The sequence below is a fragment of the Lipophrys pholis genome (genome assembly GCF_963383615.2).
Source record: "Lipophrys pholis genome assembly, chromosome: 2".
Lineage (NCBI taxonomy): Eukaryota > Metazoa > Chordata > Actinopteri > Blenniiformes > Blenniidae > Lipophrys > Lipophrys pholis.
In genome coordinates, this window is record NC_137636.1 from 14154093 (window position 1) to 14179662 (window position 25570).

The 25570-nt window shown below is 40.6% G+C and overlaps 1 protein-coding gene across 4 annotated transcripts; it reads right to left on the minus strand.

Annotated features, from left to right (window-relative positions):
- Window positions 1-300: 300 nt before the first annotated feature.
- On the minus strand, window positions 301-25570 carry usp47 (ubiquitin specific peptidase 47). 4 transcript variants are annotated; one of them, XM_080493385.1, is made up of 28 exons: window positions 25289-25570; window positions 19806-20000; window positions 16593-16709; window positions 16330-16477; window positions 16141-16237; window positions 15905-16050; window positions 15712-15791; window positions 13523-13672; window positions 13272-13367; window positions 13032-13184; window positions 10756-10914; window positions 9434-9565; window positions 8748-8824; window positions 8577-8632; window positions 7866-7978; window positions 7671-7772; window positions 6990-7197; window positions 6719-6834; window positions 6466-6585; window positions 5559-6369; window positions 5166-5341; window positions 5003-5083; window positions 4766-4881; window positions 4556-4674; window positions 3672-3802; window positions 3521-3568; window positions 3308-3438; window positions 301-1975 (listed from the first exon to the last, which is right to left on the minus strand). In XM_080493385.1, the coding sequence occupies exons 1-28, from the start codon at window positions 25331-25333 to the stop codon at window positions 1801-1803; spliced, it is 4098 nt and encodes a 1365-aa protein (XP_080349511.1). In that variant the 5' UTR covers window positions 25334-25570; the 3' UTR covers window positions 301-1800. The 4 variants fall into 4 exon arrangements, with proteins under 4 accessions (XP_080349511.1, XP_080349510.1, XP_080349513.1 ...); XM_080493384.1 differs by having other exon boundaries at window positions 13523-13699; window positions 25289-25545; XM_080493387.1 differs by lacking the exons at window positions 19806-20000; window positions 25289-25570 and adding an exon at window positions 16804-16988.

The following is a 25570-nucleotide window of genomic DNA, read 5'->3' on the forward strand; positions in this document are numbered from 1 at the left end:
CAGGTTCACCATGTGATTTTCTACTTGTCTGATCCAAAACGTTGCAGACTGTATGAACATTTAGCCAAAAGCAAAGGTCAGCGAGGAACATATTCGGGGTTATAAGTTTAGCAAGGAAATGTGATTTTTTTTTAAAAGATCATAAAAGCAATGTGAATTTTCTCCGGTCAACGTTCAGACTTCAAGACTCAGTAAGAGAAGTGCGAGTCAGGGGTTAGCATACAAATCCATCCATCCATCCAACGTCGCAGGACACACCTGAGGCAGATCGCCAGTCCATCAAAGGAGAAATACTGTGATCAGTCACACACTCACATTTACGGGCAATTTAGAGTAAATGGTAGAAAAATGATATACCATTGTGTCATTGTAATTCACAACAGAAAACTGCAGTTATGAAAAAAAAAAAAAAAAGCACTTTAATTCTCTAAAATCATCATAAACTATCTCACACAGGATCTGAAATCTCAAAGAAATGAACAACAACAAAAAGAAATAAAATTCTTCTGATATTGGCATTTCTACAGTGAACAGCTGGTGGCAGCATCAGAAGCCCGGGGAAATGGGTGGGTGGGGGGGGGGGGGGGGTAGGATGCTGAGCTTCAGTCAACAGAGCCAGTTGCCCCCGTTTCAGACTGAAGAGTCCAGCAGGCTTTCAGCACCCTCTGGTGTCAGTCCATTGAACAGCAGCAGCAGGTCAAAGCGCCAAAAAAAGAGAGAAAAAACAAAGAAGCCTTCTCACTATGCCATTAAAAAAAAAAAAAAAAGACACCCAAAGAGAGCACTCTCCCCCCTCAGTACAACACACACACGTGGATGACTGCAGATGTGTACACACATATCATATGGTTCAAAAACAAAGATATTCACTTTCTAAATTAAAGGATAACACAGACATCAGACGTCCGCCTGAAGCCTCATGAGACCTAATAGTGATCGAGTCTGCAGCAAAATAATTTACAACAAACAACAAAGAGAGGAGGTTCTTAACATTTTGTCTCCTTGTACCCTGGAGAGCAGGACCAACAGCCAATAGAACTGAGGCAGAGCTCCCAGAAAGCACAAAGAGCAGCAGTGAGGAAAACATCCAGAACAACACATCACTCTGGCATCATAGGAGCGTTAGAGGTGCATTAACAACCCTTAGTTTACAAATTGTTGCTTTTTGATTCATCAAATCTTGTGAATGACTGATGTTTGAGCTTATTAGAAGTCGCTGAGAGGGAGGTCAGCCTCGCCAGAACAGGTGAGAGTGAGGAAGGCTGGTTCAGTAGCTCTTTCATGTCTGTTTGTACTGCTGGATTCAAAGTAATCGATCAACACAAGATGATTTTACTGACAGAGGTGTAAGCATATGGACTTACAGATGAACCAGAATCAAGACGCCGTCCGGAAAAGGAAGATGAAGACGCAGCGACAGGGAGGAGAGTGAAAGAGCCTGACGTGAAACTAGACTTAAATAGACAGGATGGACGCCTTCCAAACCGCTTTCACAGTCCGAACATCTCTGCAACCAAATATTTCACCTCCCATTGATTTGTCTATACAGTATTTCATTCTTTTTTTCTGTATGAATAGCATTTGTACTTCCCTTTAAACTTTACAGTACATTACACTAGTGCACAACAGGGTTTCTGAGCCCGTCCTGAGACTCAGAGTGGAGAGTGAGAGCACCGTGGCCTCACAGCGCTGCTTCATTTCAAGTCACTATCAGGGCCCCGACATTGAGGGCCCCGCAGCCCGGCCGCTTCGCTAACAGCAGCCAGACCATCCAAATGAGCGCCGCGGGCTTTGTGGGTCTCAGTCCTGCCCAGGGTCCTTTGCGGGGCCGCCATCCAGGTAGATCTTGAGGGCCTTCTCTTTGCGAGGCGAGTAGCTGACCCGGTGTCCGGTCTTGAGCAGTCGGCTGCTCTCCTTCTTCATCAGTTCATTGCGCTCCTCCTCAGAAAGCTCCAGAGTCTCCTCTGTGCTGTCCCTGTCCACACAGAAATTCACGTTCAGCTTCAATTACAATGTTAGCACGCAAAGCAAGAGAGGAACAGTATTCTTGACTTGGTGCCTGTGATACAATAGAAAAAAAAAATACAAAATGATACGATGACGATATATTAATAAATACACAGTCCATTATGTCAGTGAGGAGAGGTTCAAAAGTCTGACAGCATCGGAGGAGAAGCTGCTCTCAAGTCTTTACCTGGACGCTGCTCATCCTCCTCTCAGAGCAGCAGGATAAACAGCCCCCGTCTGATTTCCTCTCATGACCCAAAAACATGCATTTGAGGTTAATTAGTATCTTTGAGTTGCCTGTAGGTGCAAAAGTATCCCTGTGTGTCTGGTGGTGAGCTGTCCAGAGTGTAAACTGCCTTCACCTGCAGCCCCGGCGGATGGACAGCCAGAAGTGAGAGCTACTGTGCAGCTCCAATAATATCTAGAGTAATTTTGACAACAACAAAAATAGTGATTAAATTACTAAAAGTGTATCTTAGCTTAGTAACAACTATTGGAACATATCCATATTCCACAGTGGCACCAATAGATATGAAAAAGTAGGAGCATATTTAGTGTATTAGTAAGAAAGCCGGAGTCTGTGTTCCCAAGCTGCTCGCACCAGCGTCAGCTGCCAAGCTCACAAACGAGCCGTCTGTGGTTACATTCAGTTTTAGTTTCATCAGCAGTCACTCTGAACGCCTTTAGCCGTTACTCAATCTGTCACACAAACCTGGACATAACTCCTATTCTTGTATATCAAATAGTTTTCTTTATTAGAACCACAAAGCTACAGAGCAATACTGCTGGCTGTGTGTGAATGTGAATGAGTACATGCAAACAGAACATATGAGCCTTTTGTGATATTTCACTGGATGCACGATGCGGTCTGAATATTGGACCAATTGTGAAAACTGAAGTAATAATTTAACAATAAAGAAACCTATATTAGATTTTTTTTTTTTTTTAAAGTGCCAAAACCGAAAATATCATAAAGGTCAGAAAAGGTGCTCACGGGAGTTTTTAAGTCAACACAAAATGTCAATGAGTGTTTTTTAAAAGACAATAACAGAAACACTAATAAATCTATAGTGGTGATATTTTAAATTTTTACACCATCTCACTTCTGCTTTTTATATCATTAAAATGAAAATCTAGGTTTTCTAGATGCAAACTTGTTATACGTTAATATTGGAAACTTTTATGTCATGAGTATAAAGGCATCTGCATTATCCCGCAAAGTGAAACTGAAACCCAAAAACACATGAATGGTTCAAGGGAACCTATATTTGGATCCTCTCCAAAATGCAGTATATTTTACCTGTAGAAGACCACAGCTCCGTCGTCACAGATGTAGAGAGGCCACACGTTCAGAGTGGAGACCTTTGGGTTCCAATCCAAATCCTGATGGATCTCCAGTACGGAGATATCACAGGGAAACGTCCCTCTCCCCTGCAGGGATGACAGCAGGCTCATGAGAAAAGCAACAGAACCAAATGAGGTCTTTCTTTCCAGAGACAAGAAAGACACATACCTTGGCAAACTCCAGGTTTTCAAGAGGAATGTCACCGATTTCACTGAGCTGTGGACACAGAGATAGTATGTCTATCAATTATTGCCAAATGTGCATTAAGCAAACTCAGAAAGACACATGATTATATATGTTATGCTCCATAAAAATATACCTTCTCTTTCAGTTCTTCTACACTGCTGCTCTCGAGGATCACTTCCTGGAAAGGCCCCAGCTTCATAGTCGATGGGTTCCATCTCCGAGTTAGAACAGCCAGCTGAGACATGGACTTCATCTTCTCTGGTTCTGACAGACATACAAGAGACCATTGACCCACTTAGCCTCAGACTTTACCAGGAAATGAAAGCAATAAAATCTATGTTCCACAACTCTGTGCGTTTCAAGAAGAATGGAATAACTTTAATAATATACTGAAAAGACAGGTTTCTTTTCTGGAAATGAGTCAGAGAAAGTGGGATCACCTTGTATTCAAGGTCTAATATTCAGCTACTGGGGTCATTTGAGTTCTACATATCACACCACAGAGGCTTTACACACAAGATGTCCATGTTGGATGTGATCCACAGACACCTGACGGAGCCAATCGTCAAACATGAGTAATGACAGCTGGAGCAAAACCAGCAGTGCAGGAAATCTGTGTAAATACGAGGCAGAGGACACTGGAGTGGACGGTATATAAGCCTGCATGTAAGCAGGAAACAGCTAAGCTCAGGTGAGTGTGCAAACACGCCTGTGTGTCTGTGCTATTTATTTATATTGTTAACTTGAGAAAATGAAATTCATGTTTTTATATATAAAACCCCCCCAATTTGGTCCACAAACAAATTTTTACTATGTCTTATAATCAGGGTCAGATATTCAGAAGACTGGTATTGTCTTCTAAAATTAGTGACACATTACTCCTTTTTTTCAAAATCACTTGTTCATGACAAACTAAAAAAAAGGCTCAAATTTTTTTTTATCAACTATCAAAGTACATATCTACTTATATTGATTATCATTTTGAGGATTGAAATCATCCAGACAGGTTGATGTTACCATTGAGGACCTCCAGGAAAACCTCCCAGTTGGAAGAAATGCTGATGTCTTCTTCATAAACGTGGTAATCCAGAAACACTGTGCCTGGATTCTTCCAAGTCTTTTTCCTGAGACGAACCCTAAACACGAACACGGAAAATAGATGGTTCACGTTCTCCCAATTCACCTCAGCCTGTCGAACTTCTCTAGTTTGTTAGCGGCTGATCTTACCTGTCAATGCTGAGTTCAAGCTTGCAGTGCTCTTTCAACTGAGGAAGCAGCTCCTCTTTGGACTGTCTGACAGTCATGCCCTTGGCAAACACCGTGTCCACAAGGAACTTGCAGGGCTGGATAAAAAGAAAAAGCAGATTAAATTTGAGTCACTACAGTTAAGATTCTAACAGGGAGTAACATTTACAGCTTAATGAGTTTGTGGTGTTATGACAGCAGAATTCATTCAGTTCTCACCTCTGCTTCATTCACTAGTAGTTGATACACTTTCACCCTGTATTCACCCTTTTTCAGGGCTCTTCCCAGTCGAATGGTTATCTGCAGAAGAAAAAAAAAACCAAACATTCGGGTCAAGAATGAATTCAAATAAAACTGAATGACAATTTAAAAATATCCTGACCTTGTTGTCATCGGAGAATGATGAGAGTGTTTCATTGAGCCGGACGCTCTCAAACTCCTGGTTGTTGGCGTACACCCTGAACACCTTGAACTGGGTGGAGGTGACTCCCACATAGGGCTCCAGGTTATGTTTAAATGCTGCTAATGTTATTCTCTTGTCCACGTGAACCACTAAACCTGAAACAGATCACAAGAAAGTTAGTTAAGCTCAGTTCTGCTCAGGCTATAAAATCCTTCTTTTTCAGTAAAGTTAAAGCTTTTAAATGTATATGAAAATGGGAGGTAATGTGAGAAAACAGTGCTATTGCATGTGTCACAGGACAAGTTGGAAATGTATTTACAGCAAGTTGATGCTACTTAAGTATTTAAATAAAGAAAAAAAGAAGGTGCATACATTTCTGTGCATCACACAAGGGCTCATCCTGAGAACAAGGCTCTGTTCTGAAGTACAGGTACTGAGCCTCTGCCTTGCTCTTCCCGTTGTCGTCATACTCGCTGTCTGTCCCAGAGTCTTCCTCAGCAGTGTCCCAGGTCTCCTTTTTGCCCTCATGGGCTTTGGAGCGTCGGCTACTAGTGATGCTGTGCGAGTCCAGGCCGTTGGCCAGCTGGATGGGACCGCTGTCCGCATTGCACAGTGTGTCACTACTGTGGCTGGAGCTCAGGATGTCACTGTCCACTGAGCTGGTGCTGCGGTCATTGTTCACCTCAGAGTCCGAGCGCTCATCGCAGGCGAAGTGGTTCTCTGGGTCGGAGGAGGCGCCACCGCTGCCCCCGGACGTGGCTCTGATCCTGTTCTCAAGCTCTCTGTTGTCTGCTGCTACACACAGTGAAGAGTTTGAGTCGGCCTCCTGGGTGGGGGACTCGATATGTTCAAAGTCGCTGGTGTCAGAGCTTTTCTGGCTGTCACTGGTGCTGGAGCCCTGCTGCTGCTGCTGTTGCTGCTGCTGCAGAGACAGATTCTTTAACTTTTCTGTACTCTCCTCGAGGATTGCCTCCACAGATTTTCTGTTACCCTTCGACTCCTCAAAGGGTGCGTCTGCTCCTCCTTTTTGGCAAAGAGTTCTATTGGCTAAGGTACCAGGAGACTGTTCAGGCAGCAGAACCAAAAGACGGATTGTATTCCCGTGACGATCAAGTAGTTTCCACAGGAGCGAGTCAGTGAAAGTGACCTGGTGATCTGTCAACTCGGAGCTCTCAACAAAAACCTGAGAAAAATATACATAACGTCATCATGGTAGAAGTGCTTACATAGGGTTATGGCTGTGCATTTTTAAACAGAAGTGTTACAAAGAGAATGAGACCTTGTTACTCCTAAAGAAGCCCTCAGCTTTCAGAGTCTTGTTTGGAAGGTAGAGGAGTCGCAGGTCATTGTAGCATCGCTCCAGGACCACACGCATGGTGTCGGCAGAAAGCCCTGTCGCCTAGGGGGAAACACAATCATCGAAAATGCAAATGTGATTTCACATTCTCAGGGCAAAATGAAAACCCACTTATTCTACACAGACTCTGTGCCAGGGGTTAATGTGGAATGGAGTGAAAAAGAAAGTATGAAACCTGTGCAATGAGGTGTTTGAATTCAGTGATGGTCTGGTTCAGGTACGCCCGGACGCTGATCGGAGAGGCGATGGTCTCAGTTTTCAGATTAACAACGTGAACTTTCACCATCACCTCTGTGAAAAATCAAAAGACAAACACACATGAGGCCACTGCCTTTGTTATCATTGTGCTCATTAACATTGTCAAAAGAAAAAAAAAAAGAAACACCAGATTTGCACAAAATTAGCAGGACAGTGATGCTTGTTGCTGGATTTGAGACCATTCCTACCTCCAGGTTTGTAAGGCTGAAACACCTGCTCTGGCTTGCGTGTCTCCAGCAGCAAGTCGAACATGTACGATGATTTGACTCCTCCGAGGAGGAGGCCCATTGGTGTGTCCTCCTCGCCTTCATAAGAGCGCTCCAGGTACTCGTGGAATTCATCATACTTCACCAAGCGACAGCAGTCCAGTGGGACCACTCCATCCAGCTCCATCAACTGAGAAACAAAAACACATAGATCAGATATGGACTATATGTGCCTCCGACCCCCACCAGTCTGCCTTCTTCCTGGCCTGTGGAATAATCCCCAACAATGGTGATGAAAGGAGGAAGGTCAGTTAATCACATTTGAACAAAATATTAATTACAATAAATGCATTTGAAAGAAGCACTTATCAAACGAATGGAACATTTTGACGATAGACTCTTGACATTAAACTACATACTCTAATCCTCATGAGTTGTTTAATAGTCCATTACAATTTGAGCCTCTAATAGAGATTATAATATTTTTAAGGCCTCAATATCATCAAAGATGTCGAGGCAAAGTTCGACAATATTCCTTCAATTATGATATTGTAGAACCTTTAAAGAAGTATTTTATTTCGTCTCTTCCACACATTCTAAAGCAGGACAGCATTGCGACGGAGGAACTCCTAAATTGAACAAAGAGTTTCTTTCAAAAAGTACCTTGTAGGCCATTTCTGTTGCCTCTCTCAGAGTTTTGTCCTTGTGCACTTCCAGCTTGCTCTCCATCATCATCTTCACTGGATGCATGCAGAAAAGTTTAATCTGAAGGTACAAAGAAAAACATGAACAATATATATGCAACATGTTTTAAAAAAGTCTTTTACAAAAAATGTTAAACAAATGACGGTAAAGTACCTTGCAAGTATTGCGTTCGATCTCTCTCTGCCGCTTTTCTTGCTCTTCAGACTCTTTCTCCTTCTGAACCAAACTCTTAATGTGCTCTGGGAAGTCGTCCACACCTAAATACTCTGCAGACAGAAAGGTACACAGTGAATTTGTGGGGGAAAACTACAGGAAAGGAGTTCAATCTAATTGTAATGAAGCATGAGATACAGGATAAATATAAGCACCACATTACGGTACTCAATTGTGTCTCGTGAAGCAATGAAAGCAATCCTTGTTTTCCGAAGCTAACACAAGATGCCTCTAGGAGGCTCCTGACACTGCTGGCATGAAGGCCGAACACTCAGCAAGCCAAGTTAACATGGACTGCAGACCGGTAGAAACTGTAAGTAAATTATTTCCAGATGAAATTAACAGTAGTCCAACTTTTCAATGGAGAATATTCACAAAACAGTTTATTCAGACAGGGACTTATTCTTAGAGCCTTCACTTAGTCAGCAACACAAAATATGATCAACAACATGTCAATAGATTAAGAGCAAGATGTAACTCAAAAGAGTTTCAGGAACAATTTAAGTTGAACTGTATAAGCCCATAATGTTCAGTATTGATCATAGATTCCTTATTTCAGGGACAAGTGAACACAAGAATCGCAATACTTATCTTGCCATCTCAGACATTTAGATATTTTGATAAAACAGTCCAATGAAATACATTTCTTACTTGCATTCCTTGAGGGATCTTTCAGTCTATAAATCAGCATATATGCATTCGTAGAGCTGTAAAGAGAAAAAACAAGAATATATATATATAAATATTTTAGGAAAACATTTGTCAGATTGCTATGTTTAGCTTCAATGGGAACAAGACGGACTGTTATGAGACACAACTGACCTTACAAAGGCACTGGAATAATAGCCTCGGCTCCCTGAGGATCCCCCATATGTCTTCCTGATATCATCCTGGGTGATCTGAACAGAAATGGAATAGGAAATGAAATAGTGTGAGAATGGCAGGCAGAACGTTAAATGCCAGTGAGCGTTATGAAGGGCTGCCTCGATCTCCATGTTGAGATGACATTACATACAGCAGATTATAAAGCTTTAAACTTGATATACGGCGTGATTAAAATCATTATCTATGAGGCATTTACTGAACACAACATAAACGTGATTATTCCTGTGCGGTGCGGACAACAGTATCTAAAAAGTCATCTGCATTAATCATCAGACTACAGGAGCCTTCCTAGTTCAAACTTGTGGGATTTGCAATGAATTTGGACCATTTCATACAGCTGCACTGAAAGCATCGTCATAGTCAGCTACATGTTTTCTTTTTAGATGCATCACATTGATTGCATTGAATGAAGCTCTGATGTATTTAGATGTTTCAAATAGCCGATGGACTGCTGTCACATTCTACTTAGAAACACTTAAGTCAATCACGATCTGATCCTGCAGATCTGATCAGGACCTCCCACGTGTTCTAGCGTTCCTTCCTAGACTGCTATAGAGAAACATTTGAAGAGTAGCAGCAGAAGCATGTTCTTGTGAATAATTTACTCAATAGCTGAAACTGACCTTGCTAACGTGCTGGTCGTTGAAACTGTACCACTGGCCATCGCTGAAGGATTTGATGCAGGCATAGTAGTGGCCACCCGCTGCGCTCCCAGAGTGGACCATGACAGAGAACAGCTCAAAGGTAAGCAAACTCTGAGAAAGATAATGGAAGACATTGTTGAGATCAAAACAACACTGTTAAACCGAGTGCACTGCTCCAAAAGCCGGTCAGTCACTAAAGTGCAGTTAACATTATCAGGGAAAGAGCCGCAGCTCATGTAGCGGCAACAGGGAAGCACTACATAACTTTTCCACTTTGTCTGCCAGCTGACAGTTACTCAATAATGTTTCCGGGAGTCTCTTATCACTCCGGCCCTGGCATAGAGCAGCAGACGGCAGATAACATATAAGATTGAAAGGAAAACAACATGGTGTGTCACTGTACTTAAATATAGAGTTTAACAGCTTTCCGAAAGACAAATAAGGACATTTGAGATATTTAGAGGAAGTTTGTTTCGTGATGAATTTAATATGACAATATAGTTCAACTCATCACCAAGAATATTGTTTTACAACCCGGTACTATTCGACACAAGAATGCTAGATAATGTGTATTTAAGCAAAACAATTTTCACTCGGAAAGACCTTGAATTGGTACTTTGTGTATATTACACAAATTTTGCATGAACTCAAGGTGAAACGCAAGTGGAAATCTGTCATATATGGCACTCAAGATTCACACATTTGTCTTTTAACGAATGCAAAAAAGGTTGTGCAATACTCAAAAACTGAGAATTGCTAGCCATGTAAAGACGAGTCGAGTCTACCACCATTCCAACAATCAGTTTGTCATCAGATGTCAAGCAAAATGGAACTTGGAGAAGTAGAGAATCTGCTGGATGAATACTTAACTTAAAATCGCAAGAAATTATGATTGTGGTTGTTAGTGGAGAAGAGTTTTGAGACACATTTCAGACGATGATTTTCAGACATTTTGTAAAAAAAAAAGAAAAAAAAAAGTTTGTGAAATTTCCCTTCACATACAAGTAATGTGTTTGCACAATCATGCGACTCAGTTCAGGAAATTGAAAATGTTTGAAAATAATGAAAAGAAGAAGAAAAAGAAAATCACCTCAACAAATTCTGTTCATGTTTCTGATTGGAATTTTGATTTGAGAAGTTTATTTCAGACATGGGGGAGGAACAATAAAACTAAAAAAATGTGTTTTGTCACAAACCAGTGATATCGGGGCTTTAATTGTATTACAATCATACAAATACAAAATACAAATGATCACAGAACAATAATTGTGACTTATTAATTGAGTGATCTCCATTTTCACCTTTGGCTTCAACACTCTCTCCGTGCTGCTGGTGCTGTCCAAGCAGATGCCCTCATCAACACAGTCGTCAGTGGAAAAGTCGTTGCTCATCTGGTCGCTGTGGCAGCTGCCTTCATTCTCCGCTCCACTGTCAGTGCAGCTCTCCGTCTGAGGCGACTTCTGAAGAGGAGTTCAGTCCAAACACAAATGATTAAACAAATGTTTTACAAAAAAAAAAAAAAGAAAGGCACCAAAGGTTATGTTCAGCCAAGCGACAGTGACTACACAAGCTTTGAAGATCAAATGAAGGCAGTACTCCAAAGTAACAGTGAAAAGTGCAAAGCAACCAGCAGCGCTAGTAAATCTCTCCATTCATGAGGCTGCAGTTCAGACAAAAAGGCATAATAAAGGTACAGAAATAATGGAGCACAATGTCAATGGCAGTAATTCCAAATCTTTAGTCAAACAAGAGCTTATGGGTTTTCCTAATGCTGCCGAGACGAGGTCTTGTGAAGAGACTCAAGCAAATAGTAAAGAAAAATAAATGGCACTCAAAAAGTACGTTGAAATATTATTACAAATGTTGATACCTTCTTGCCCTTGGCCATGACCAATTTCCTTCATTTCCATTTTAATCACCATATTTTAATCCAATGTGGGTGAATAACTGTGCAGAAAAAACTGATGCAGCAACTTCCCTTTGAAGTTGTCCTGTCAAAATTCAGACCTAAATCCAGCAAATATTCTGGGGAATAACTAAAAATGAGATCCAGTGAGGGGGCTAAGGTGAAGCAGTTCTGGAGTGAGGAAAGGTTCAAAACTCATTTGGATGATACACAGTCTGATTTGTCACCACAGGAAAAAATATTCCAAGGTCAAACCCAACAAAGGAGGTTTTAATAAAGGTTTAGAAATCCAAGATAGCACAAGCACTTTAGAAAAGGCTAAATGGGTGTGTTCGCACATTACGTTTGTCTGTAATTGTGACATTGAGAGAGAATTTAAATCTCATTTATATTACAGCAAACATCCTAATAGCTTCTATGGCGCTTAATTCAGTTCTGGATTGCTCGAGCCCACCACAGCTAACTAAGAACGAAGGCAAGGTACACCCTGACAGGTCGCCGGTGCATCACAGGACAAACACAGAGAGACAAACACGCTCAAATTCACACCTATGGGTCATTTAATCCTCAAGCATGTTTTTGGACAAACTACCATGAATAAACCAACGTACAAACTGCACAAAGAAAGGCCTGGAATTGAACCCACGACCACTTGCTATGTAGTCAGAGTGCTAATGACCATGCCATCGTAAAGCCCATCACAAAAAAACCCCATCTCAGACAAATTTCTACCTGCTCTTGACATACAGATTCTCCTGTCAGAGTCTTAATTCAAAATGCTCAAATCTGCAGAAGAAACAACATCAAATACTCTCGACCAGGGTGTCAAAACTCATTTTACTTCCAGGAACACATACAGCCCAATTTTATTTCAGGAGGGACAGACCAGTGGAAAGAAATGGCATAAAGATTAAATGTGCAACAACTCTAAAGTTTTCACAGAATCCAATATAATAATTTGGCTATAGTGTACATATATAGTAGCAACAACATTATAGTGAGAAGAAGTAGCTTCTATGTGCACATAAACTCATACTCATAGTGTAACAGGGATGCTCATGCTATGTTAGCAATAGGCTGGCTCGCTTTCTTTGCTACTTCACTGAACTCTTGCTTTGAGCGTTCAGTTCTGTGCTTTATTTTCTCTTCTCTTAATGAAACAGTGCAACACCCAGAAGAAACCTTGGCAGTTACTTTTTCAGGAAAATTACCATTATTCAGTTCTTTATTATTTTTCCACATTGCAATAGAATCCTGTGGCTTGACCTTATTGCTTGGGTTACAGGCAATATATTTTTGGAATATGAGACCTAGGGCTTTTAAACCTTGGAAGTTTTTAAAACTGGGTTTGTATATATTGAAGAAAAACCACGTTAAGACAACTTCTAGAATATAGGGCAGATGTAGGAAACGGGCTTTGCTTTTATTTGAAGGATGCTGCTTTTATACGTGAGTCATAGTTTGGCAGTAATATTTGAGTAAATCAGAAATCGGAGAAGGGGTAAACTGCTTATTTAGAATATAAAAGATTGGGACTCACTGGTTTAAAAACCACCATCATGTTATGTGACAAAAATTCTTCTCACATCTTGCCAAAAGGTAATGATTCGGAAAACAAACCTCATCAAAATACATCAGAGAGAGAAAGCCCGTATTGACTGTTGCTCTCACCTCATCCTCCACATCAATGAATGGACTCATGTCCAGCTCCTCTGGGAAAGTCATGCGGTCATTAAGTTTGATGCGATGCATAGTGGTGTAGTCAAAGTCGAACCTTTTCAGCTGTAATGTCAGCAGGTAGGGAAAGTGCAGGAATCTCAGACCCTGTTGGAAGAATCCTAGAGTCAGGTACCAGCACAACTAAAACACACTCAAACATTCTCTGGACAGTCGCGCCTTCAGTGGGCTCACCTTGCGGGCGTCACATTTCTTTTTGCAGCGTTCGCAGAAGTACTGGTTGGGTCCATCCAGAGTTTCAGGCTGGATGAACGCCTGCAAGGCTTCCTCCTGTGGCCACAAAACCATAGTTTCACATCTATTTAGACAAAGTCTTAAAAAATAAACTTCACTGACATGAGCTGCTAGTTGTGAATCGCACGCAGAAGATCACTGTCTTCCATGTTCACGAGAGGAAAAAGATTCAAATGTGGAGAGAAACGCACCACACTGCCATAGGCCTGGCTGGCACCGAAAGGCCTGATCACGAGAGGGATGTCCAGGTAAGTGTCGATCCTCCAGCTCTCATAACCGCACTCCAGACAACGAACATAATCCTTCAGCTTCCCCTGGTACAACTGGTTGATCAGGTCAGCCTGAGGACATGGAGGCAAGACAGGCCCCTGTTTTCAGTCATGCTTCACAAATTAGCATTTTGTGTGTTTACAAAATATGCTGGTAGGAAAGAAAGAACAAATATGAAGGGATTTGTGAACCAGAACTTGTTGGTATACAACCATTTGAAATCAGACTATAAAAAAACATTTATGACTTATAGTGCAGGAACTTATAGATTAAAAAAAAAGGAAAAAAGACTGAATTGTATCCTTTAATGACAACAGATTTTGTATTGTTATTCAGAGTTAAATATAATTCATATTTTTGTTATTTGGTACTTTACGAAAACTATGATGAACTCAGTGACTGCCTTGTCAGGTGTCTTTATACAATTTAAAGTGTTCTAAAACAAAAGCGCTGTCATTAACTCTGCTCTGACTACAATTAAACATATATTTATTTTAGATTTTTTTTTTTAAGATAACAATACTGGTACAATTGTTTGTGGATGATATTGTCCACCTGGCACCATCACATCAGGGCCTCCAGCGGTCATCGTTGCAGTTTGCTGCCATGTGAAGCAGTTGGTATGTGGATCAGCGGCTGCAAATCTGAGCCTATGATTCTCTTATAGAAAAGGATGGTATACCCTCTTCTAGTAAGTGGGGAGCACCTTCCCCCAAGTGGAGGAGTTCAACTATCTTAATTGATGGGAAGAGGGATTGGAAAATCTGCGACAGATTCAGACAGTCGACTGCAGTGATGCAGTCACTACTGGACTGTTGTGGTGAAGACGGAGCTGAGCTGTACAGCAAAGCTCTCTGTTTACAGGTTAGTCTACATCCCAACCCTCACCAATGGTCATGAAGTTTTGGCCTTTACTGAAACAATGACATTGCAAATACAAGCGGCTGAAATGAGTTTTCTCCACAGGGTGGCGGATGTCACTCTTCCTGACAGAGTGAGGAGTTCAGCCATCCAGAAGAGACTCAAAGTCTAACCATTACTGCTCCACATTGAAAGGAGCCAGTTGAGGTGGTTCGGGCATCTGATTAGGACGCCCTCTAGTCTACTCCATTTAGAGTTTTACCAGGCACGACCGACTGAGAGGAGGCCTCGAGATCGGCCCAGGACTGGCTGGAGAAATGATATCCCTGGTTTTGTGTGGGAGCGACTTAGGGTCCCCCCAGAAGAGCCGGAGGAAGTTGCAGGGGACAAAAATATCTGGGCTTCTTTGCTCTCCTTACTGCCAAAGAGGCGCCAGACTAAATGAGAACTAAGATGCTTGGATGGAATATTACTCAGCCCTTATTCCTATTTTACCACAACTTTTTGGCATCTCCCAGGAGAGGCCTGCCTCAGTGCTCTACATGCTGCATAGTGTCATCTCAACAACACTGTAAATGACAACATTTCATTGAAGTAATAGTTTTTTTCTGAAGGTTGTAAGAGAGGCTTTAACTTTAATGAGTATTGTCACTTTTGTACAGGCAAATCTTCGGGCAGAGCAGTTTTACTGGAGTCCATAAGGCCTGCATGAGCCCACTGGGCAGATAGTTAAAACAGGAAAACGGTAAAACAACATGCTACAATATAACATGTTAGCATTTGAGAAGATGTCTACCATATATACACGTCAGTTCATTATTTATGTGTAATTCTAATAAGACTGCTAACGGTTCACCTTTTCTGTTATATAACATCATATGGCTGAAGAGACAGAAAATAAACTTGACTAAAAGCTTGTAAATCTAACAATGATAAATTAGCACTGTAAAAATAAAAATAAAAAAGAAGAAGCAACCTACGTGTTACTTGTGTTTATTTAAATTGGTTTCACATGCATTCAGTTTCTAATTCCAAAGCACAAATATACAGACTGCATGGCTGTACATAAGCACACAGGACTAAGTGTTTGCAGTTTATAACTTCCTCCTGAGACAAGAAACAGCTAACCCTTGGGCTTAGTGGCCTGTTACACTTTCTCCACAGAAGGTCTTTTGTTTGGGCTCTGCTGTGAGCCCTTGGTCTGCTGTTTGTTGTTGAACTTGTGAGAAAGAATCTTGTTTTCTCCTACCTGCTCTGTCTGCTTCCACTTCTGCTCCAGGGCATCAAACATGACCCTGCACAGCTCCTGGACGTCATGCTGCTGCCAAGCTAAAAAAGAAAAATGCACAAAAAGTATGACTCAGAGCACACATTGTCGTTTATTTTCACCAACACGCAGGCGATCCATGTGAGCCCAGTCACAGGGGAGTGCAAGAACTCACCCTCGCTGCTGTCCCAGCCGAAGCTCCTTGTCACATCAGTGGTCTCAATCGCTCGCTTCTTGCTGGTCTGGAGCAAGACAAACAGCCTCTGCAGCTGGAAGGGGATACTGGTGACTGGATCTTCCTCTGACTCCTCAAACTCCCAGCTGATGATGGACAGGAGGAAGACAAAGGCTTTAAAAACTATGTTCCATAAGTTAAACCTCATAGAGACAGAAATGAGCATACGTCCTTACTTGTAGAGTGCATTTCTGAACTCCGGCGTCATGAACAGTGTTTGCAGAAGACTGTTCAAATAGCAGGTCATTGCTTGGTTGACCAAGCCTACATAACCTGAAGTGGGAGCAGCAGACATGAGGTAAGGAGTCTGTAAGGGTCGGAAGAATTCACCAATGTCATGACTTTAACAGGCATCCACATCTCACCCGTCTCTGACTTGCTGAGGATGGAGGAGTAAGAAGGACTGCTGTAGCCACCACTGCAGCTTGGAGCGCCGTCTCTCGGTAGGGGCCCAATAAATCGTTCCTGGGAGCTGTCGTCCAATCCGCTGCTATCTGCTGTTCCCGACTCATCCTGCACACACAAATATGCGTTCACCTTGTATTCAACTCCTTATCTCCAAGCAGAACATCCTGACAACACTTTAAAAACAAGGAGCTCCTTTTGTTAATATTGTTGAATAACTTACTGATCCAATCTGAGGCTGTTCTCCATCTTTGTCTATCAGCTGGAGGAAATTCTTCTTACCACCAGGTTCAAAGCCTGAATTCGAGAGGGCCATCTCACCGCGGTGATCCAGAGGTGCCTGTATAAAACAACAAACAAATTAACAATTCCGTTTCACAGAATGCAAAGAAACGGGAGCAGCAAACATTAAAAACCAAACAAGAAGAACTCACAAGATGACAAACTCCTGAGGGGGTCATTTTCAGATAAATCCTTGCACTGACATGTCTGAGGAAAGCAGCTGGAAGTCAACATGTGAACAAAGCTACCTGACGGCCTTGCTCTCAGGGCAAGCCGAGGATGAACAAGCGAAGTGCTGCAGTGGAAACATGCAGTGGCTTAATCCACTGACCTACTCAGTGAGATAACAACAGACACAGCACCTGGGCTTTGGGCTGGGTCAGCAGTAGGATTAGCCTGGGCTCATTTAAGAAAAGTAAATAATAAGTACACAGAGTGACAAGCAAGAGAACACAACACTGACCGAGCATGTTAAAAATATCTTCATTGTGTAGTTCTGTGGATACGGATGGAAAAGTTTTCACAAGTTGCAACACTATTCTAACCAGTGTTGCCATATTTTTTATGGGAAATAACTGGTGTAACAAACTCCACTTGCATGCTCAAAGTATAACAAAATCTGTCATTACCAGCTTTACCGACGTCATGATACGTGAGTCGTGCTCTGCTAGTGTAGCAGGAGCAGGGGGCAGCACTATACGCCATACATGGGGCATGAATAAAGAGCAAGAATACACACAGGTTGAGAATCATCATCATGAATCATACCACAGCTTGCCAGAAATGCTTAAACTCAACTGCGCCTAGACCACACTGGAACAAAATGTATTTCTAACAACATGTATGCTATAAAAACAGAGCAGACTCCTTCTTTGGAGTTGCCAAATGTGGCACACAGTACAAAGGTCATCACAGCTCCATGATGACAAAAAACAGGTGTAGCAGAATTGCACCCAATTTCTGCTGCATCACAGTTTCAGGATTTTACATGTTCAGGATCACTGAACCAAGAAAACAGTTGAAAACATCTCAGCATGTCTTAGAGGACAAAATTTATTTTGATTTGAAAAGTTTTTCTTAAGAATACAAATGATTAAGCTGTGCATCAGGTGTCATCAGGACTGCAGAAGAAATCAAATTAAATAACAACAAAAAAACTTTGTGCCTGATGTGACTAACTTGTGATAATTTCAGCTCGTAAAGTGCATGATTTAGACAACATGTAAGCATTTCTTTGAATGTAGTGTGGAAAGAGTCTATTTATATTTCTAAAATGCAGAAATGTTTGCTTTTATGTGATTCCCATGTAATTTACTTTCAAGTGTGCACACATGTGTAACTTATTGTTTTTTGCCTATTACTAATATCTGCAATAAAACTTCAAGACTTTCCAGTCTTGGTTCAGGAGAAATATGTCAAAATTTCCCCAGTTTCTACAATACACTGACTAATGTGTGGCTTGTTTTTGGCCAATAGCTTTGCAGCTTTCTCTGAGTAACTCTGCGGTTTTCTGCTGAAGGAGAAATAACAAGTTGAGCTTAGAGTGTTACGGTTGTTTTTTTTTATTATCATCATTTCAATAAAGGACTTAACTTAGCCACAAAGTAAGCATTTATGAGACAGAATTTAATAAGCTATGTGACAAATGCAAGGCAGTTCGATATGCTACGTCTGTTTATTTGCCAAGTTTTTTTGCCTTGACAGTCGAACTACTCCCTTGACTGCTTGCGATTTTTTTTTACATTTTTGACCAGGTTCACTACAATGAGAGGTCCACAGTATATATTTTTGTGACTGAACATTTAATTTCAAGACGCAGTGCAAATGTTTGCAACTTAACCTGTGCTGACGGGAATGACATAAAACTGGTGATTATGAGATATTACAATTCATGATCCTATTCCAAGTTCATATATGATCTTTTATTAATCCAAATTTAAAACACTGATTAAAAAAAAGCTGCATTTATACATTTGATTCTGCCAATATTTTGTCACGTACATGGTGCATTTCAGCTTCATGTTTCCGAAGTCATCACAGAGGATTACATGACGTGAAGGCTTGATACACATATTGATGATCCATTACAGGTGGATTTCAACAAGTTTGCTTTTCTAACTGCTCAGTGACCACTGTATATAGGATGAAATATTACAAAATTGAATTTCACTAAAAAAGAAAAGTTTTTGACAGTTCACATTCAGACAGAAGTCGGTGCTGTATTTTTGTAATACAACCACCAACTTATGCATGCAGAGAACAATATGATTCAAGCAATCAAGCACCCTGAAACCGTCTTTCTTCATCTTATAGGCCCACTCAAGATCTCATATATGTAAATGATGTCTCCACAGGTGATCCAGGACCGTTCTAAGTAAATTTACCCTTTATTGGACAAGTGCGGTGAAATTCTAACAAGTGAGCAGCACAAAGGGGGAAGAATTACTGATTACAATAGTAGTGCATATGTGCAGTTCTACGTGTAGAAAATTTGCATTTGTGGTACATTTCGGAAATTATTGTGCTTTGGATAGATATTTTCCAAAGCGTACCATTATCAAGGACTCTAAACATTGTTGTCGTTTAAACAAGTAGCCAAAACACAATGGAGGTTTTTCCATTTTCTCTTAAAAACTGTAATGTAAACAGGGAAAAAGAAAAAACGGACTCCCACTGAATCTGACATGAGCCTGTACCTCAGTTGATAAAGTGGATCATCTACCCAAAGATTGGTGGTTCGATCCCTTAATCACCTTGCAAAGGTATTAAAGTTTCCTTGAGCAAGACACGAAAACCAAATCTGTACCCGACGAAGGTCGAGCACCTTGCGTAGCAGTCGTCACTGTGTGTGAGAATGTGCCTGAAAGTGTGAAGCGCTTTGAGACTGCTGAAGCTGTGAAAATGTGCTATATAAGGAAAGTCCATTTACCACTGTGATTCTTCAGTCAACCTGAGGAACACAATTTTTCATATATTCCTCAGCTTAGATGCTGCTTCAGGTCCACATTTCATGCTTATTTATCCTCCACATTAACAAGTTAACCACAAAATTCCCCCCACAACTGAGATGAGATCCATCTTTACTCGGAGCTGTGCAGATTTATGTAAAAAACAACAACATTATCACAGCATCAAAACTGATTGAAGGCCTCACCATGTCCTGTGTGTTTCCCCACGCAAGGCCAAAAGTGCCATTGACATATCCGGCTTTGTGGGCAACGTCTTCATGAAGTTTGGAAAGCGTAGTGGAAGCAGGCAGGTTGAGGGTCAGCCTTTCATTGACTGTCTTTGCACTGGTGATGTCCTGAATGATGCACAGCACTCTGGGCTCCTCGGCTGCATTTTGAATCTGCAAAATCCACAAAGAAGCAGTGAACATGACAGCACCATTTATTATAAGGCATTCTCCGATCTGTCAAACACAGCACCTCGCCTCAAGCCGGACACACAGATTTTACAGACGGGTTAATCAAAAGGTAGGTTAATGTCTATGAGAATTTATTTCTTTTAAATGCTAAAAAAATTAATAAAATCTCATTAATACTGAAGATTAAATCTGGTATGCTGATTACAATGGCTGATCTCCACCGATGACAGCTTTGCCAAGGCAGATCACAGTTTCATATTCTGCCACTGGGGCTCAATAGAAATCTTTCCTTTCCACATTGTCAGATGTCTCCTTAAGTGGCACATCAAGTGTGAAACCATCCTACACATGAACGAACGAGCTCAGACTGGACGCTCTGCAAAAACAGGGGCAGGTTGTTGTGAATTATCCACAATCTGTTAGAATAAACAGGTCATCAAAGTGCTGAGTCATGCTTCGCTGTATGTGCACATTTCTCTTAACGCACAGAGCCAAATGGTTTTTCAAGTAGAACAGGAGTTTCAAGAGAAAGCGAGTCATTGTCTGCCATCTGAATGCACCCTTTAGATTGGTAATTAGTGTGGCACCTTGCAGACTGAAAATTATATCAAAAGTGAAAGAAGTAAACACAGAAAAGGTTACTTAGTAACCAGAAAAACCTTCTGACCTTTTGGACTGATGTTTCTTAAGTCAGAACTCAACGTTTACATTCCTGGCCTTGTTTACCTTTAAACAGTTAGGTCTAATTTAAATTTTCTTTTTTAAGAGAAAACTGGAGACTTGACTTGGTTTATTTTATTCACCCAGAAAAGAAGGAGGTCAGGCAATGTCATTTTTAAAGGGGAGCTTGATTTAAAGTGTTAGTATTCCACTACACGCATCGTTTCTCATGCTCGTCAATTCCCTGCCCATAATGACAACGCTAACTTCTATATCAGGTGAGTGAAACATATGGCCAGGCGGACAAACCTGGTCTGCCAGATGGTCCTATTCGGCCTTTAGGAGGAGTTAAGTTTGAGTAAAACTTAAACTTTTCTTGCAATGTTTTAATCAACATTGCAAAAGACCAACTTTAACTGTCATAACTTGTGTTTCAATGCACTGTGCATTCCTGCTCTGCACGTGACCATATTTTGCCCATCAGCTGTAACCCTACAGACTCAAAAGAAGACAGCTACTGGGAATTAGAGGCAAGAGAAAAAGCACTGTTATTTGGAAGAGCAAATCCCAAAGCACAAATGCATTAATCTCTACTCATGCCTTTATCCACCAAGAATCGTAAACGTGCAAACATTTATTATATGCCAATATTTTCAGAACTGTCAAGTATTTTTAGGCACTAAAACCAAAAGAAAAACGTGCACTTCAGTGATTATCAGGGTTGCATAATCTTCATAGGCCCAATGTCGGGAAAAGACGTCACACAGTTAAGTCTGATCGTGATGATTCATGTCAATAACTCCAGTGAATTAAATAAGCCAACACTCTTTCATTGTTGTTTATTTTGGAATATCTTTTTTTCACCCAGATTCCATCATGGGAATCTTTCATAAGGGCCAGTATTCTTGTTTTGGCTGTGATGATTCAGTATTCTCACTTATGTTATTTACGTTAGAAGGACCAATGATGGTAAATTCTTATTCACTAAAAACATCCTATCTTTTCTTACCTCAGGTTTGATTGTATAAAAAATATTTTAAAAGGTCAATTATTTGTCTGAGAATCCTTAGTGATTATCTTTATACAGTTTGAGCCCCTGTGAGAGCAGCTGAGATTAATGTAGCTCCCGAACTAACCCAAGTCAAATAAAGAATTCAATAGTGTTTAAGCTTTCTTTTACAGATGTTTGTAGATACAGATACAAGTGTGACAATTCTGATTAAAGTCTAAAAAGTGAAAAAGGCCTCAAAAATTCAATATGTGCCCTATAAAGAGTTAATCTGGTGGTGATGAGGCTGCATCATGCATCTGACCAACACCATGCTTTATAAGACAAGAACAGCTCATGCTGGTGTCTCACACCTTAGAAATCCTCTTCATTTCATCAAAAATACTCTGTCTGCAACTCCAAAACACGCCCTGATGTTTGATGGAGACAGTGAGGGTCAAGAAAACACATAAAACAACCAACAGAAAAATGAAAGTAACCCACTGAATTCCCAGTGAAAACAAATAAAAAAGCAGATGTTTGAGTTTAGCGTGTGGAAAGGCAATCAGGTCATCATCATCGTGACATTTTTAATAGCCTTTGTGATCTTGGCAAAATGTGACTTGACGGCTCGCACAAAGCATCGCATCCCAGCTGACAACACACAAGTGTATTATGAGATTAAAGGTTATTTTTACCGTGGATATAATCACAAGGTGCTGACATGAAGCCACAGGTAATGCAACACGCTGCTGATATTTCTTTACCTGACCTATCCATAATGGCCTCAAAGTAATGACAGGCCAAAATGTTGACAAATTTTAGCAATTTTTTTTTCCTCAAAGCTGTGAGGAAGAAACTAATCTAATTTTACATGAAGAAAAAGATGCAGTCAAATTAAACACATGCTGTGTGATAAATAGATGAAATCACCATGATCAATGTAAATTAATTCATTTACAAATAAATGATGATCTCAAAGTTTAAAGTTGAAATGAGTTTAAAACTATGCCAGTCAGTGTTCTGAGATAAAGCACTTGCAGAAAACTGATCTGTATATAACGGCGGCCTTTCTCTGTGCCGGTGTTTCAATTAAGTGGACTGACAGTTTAAAATTTCAGATTTTGAACTAACATTTTTAATACCAACACCAAAATCTCAGCACTGAATGCAACTTTCCCTAGTTTACAGAGTCTGATCTTCATCAAATTCATTGTTTTTGTACAGAATAAAAGACAAAAGAAAATGCTTCCAGAGTGATTTCATCCATGTTCATTTCTTGTTTTGCTCATTGAGCTGTGACAGATGCACGCTGCCTGAATACTGCGACGACTGGAGTAGTGTTGCTCAACAATGAACATTGGTACGTATACAACAAAAATAATGTTTTTGCCCTTTTCAACCACATAACATTTATCTGGAGCCACAAAACATCTTCAACCTTGAGAAGACAACAAAGCCTTTCAAACATAAAAATACAGTTGCAGGCTATTGATACCAAAAGAATTTATGTAAAAGTGTAAAAGTATATGCATGTGTAGACATTTCGGAAGATAAAACTCTACATTTATGAACATTGTATCTTATTTTTTAGCCATTTTATAATTCATGTGTTTTAACTTCTATGGCCATTTTAGCTTTTTTTCCTTTTCTTTTTTTAACCGTTAGTCTTCTCAGCATTTTTAAAAACTATATAAACCACATTAGATTTTTTTTTTTTTTTTTTTTTTTAGCTCTTTTACATTTTACTTTCTTATTTTTAATCTATTTAGCCCTTCCATCATTACTTTTCTGTTGCTTTGTATTTTCTCTCCATATATCATACATACATAGAAATCACGATTGTTGCCAGTGAAAGCAAATAAGTCTGTCAAGATTTTTATTTATTCAGGGTTTATTAATGCACCTTCAAAACTTATGTAACTTTAATGCAACATTATTTTGTTTTCGGCTGCCATTTCTAACCCTCATTCCACAGGTCAAATGCAACTGACTTTAGCAATATTTATGACGCAGTATATAATGTGTTGCATCATGTCACAATTGTCAGAAAACTTTTAAAGATGATTTTATATGGATTGTTAATCATTTGACATAATAAATTCTTTGTTATGAAGCATTTGCTGCATTTATTGTATGGAAGGTGCTATACAAGGTTTATGACTATTACTCATAGTTAACTTACTGAGAACTGAGGTTGAAACTCAACATGTATCATTGGAAGTGAAAAGCAGGTGATGTGTTAGCATGTGACATGTTTTAGAATCACATATTTCTGCTCAAACTACAAGAGCCCCTTTGAAAGAACTGCTTAGCGGTTAGAAATCACATTACATTCACTTAACCTGCACATCTCTGATTAAAGGCATGTCCTTCAAAGTTAATAAATGAACCATCGGACCAACTGTGTGTCTAAGCTCCACTACCATTAAGCAGAACGAAAATAATAGTGTTGCATGGCTGCTTCATCAAAGCCAATGTTCTCACTAGGAATGCATGTAGATCCATGACTATGGGTCTGCAGCTGATGTCAGTCTGGTGGAAAAGCAACAACACACCTGATTTCAAGGAGAGAAACAACGCAACATATATGTGTATCAAAACTCATAAACCTTGACTCTCGTGATAAGAGCCTCAAAACCTTAAAGTCACCGTGTTAAATTGGGGAAATATGCCAACAACCAAGCCGTCATCGATATTATTGACAAGAGTCAAAGTAGTTTAGATTTCGTTCGTAAACACCACAGTAAACACAGACTCGCACTATAAATTACGACCCATTTACGGCAGAATTTTTTAGATTAACGTTGGCCAAGCAGATGGTCGGGCTGAACGAGGAAATGCAAAATAACTCACCGTCGTGGCAGATCATCTCGGGCGTCAAAGCAAACAAGAAACAGCTTTGACGTCCACCCAGATCACTCGCAGTAATGACGGTTGTATATTTTTCCTGACATTTGCTTACGAGTTCATTCGTGCTGACGGCAAAACTACAAGCAGTGTTCCAAACAACTCACAAATAACAAGCTGAATGAACTGCAGACGACACATTTCTAACAATGGCCCTAAATGAAAATCGTTTCAACAAGACCCGTCAATTCTACTGGTGTCAGTATGTTGTGTTTGATTAAGCAACTTCAAAAACAAGTAGATTAGCTGCTCGCTGCCTCTGACCAGATTTAAAAGGCTAACGCCGTCGGCTAGCCATTTCCTCCAAGCTAATGTTATGCAACTGAGCCAAGTAATGTTGACAAATGTCACATTTATTCGACTTGATAACACCGTGTCAGCTAGTACAACTGAGAAACGTTTTCGTTTTCGATCAAAAAGATGCTCAATCTACAGGAAGAGCTGTTGAATGACGGGCACGTTGAAGGTTTTCTTCGCCTCACTAAGTCACTTCATCTTCGATAGCAAAACTAGCCGCTAACTGACGTTAGCTCGCGCTCTGTCACGATAGGCCGTTCAAGTCAGGTTGAGCTAACTGTTAGCCTCTGGACGACACGGCGGGACCGCAAAGTCCAAAACTACCGCAAAACTTTTCGGCTTTATGAATGTGCGAGGCCTCTAAAAGCGCTCGAGGCAGACGCTCCGACCCGGAGCAGGTCCGTGGTGAGCTCACCTCTTTGGGTACGAACTGGTTCTCCTCGCTCGGCACCATTTCCATTTGTGCGACAGTTTAGACCAGTGTCTATCCGGACGAGGATGTCAGCGTACAAACTTTGCGGCGGTGAACACAAACATGGTTTGTGCGCGGTTTGATGTAACTTTGGATGCTTGAATACCAAAATTAAACTTATGAAAAGTTGCAGGCTTCGGAAAGTGATCGCGACACTCCGGGTTGTAGCACAAAGTGTCCTGCTATAAATGGAGAAAGATGGCCGGTGTTTTACTCCGCGAGACT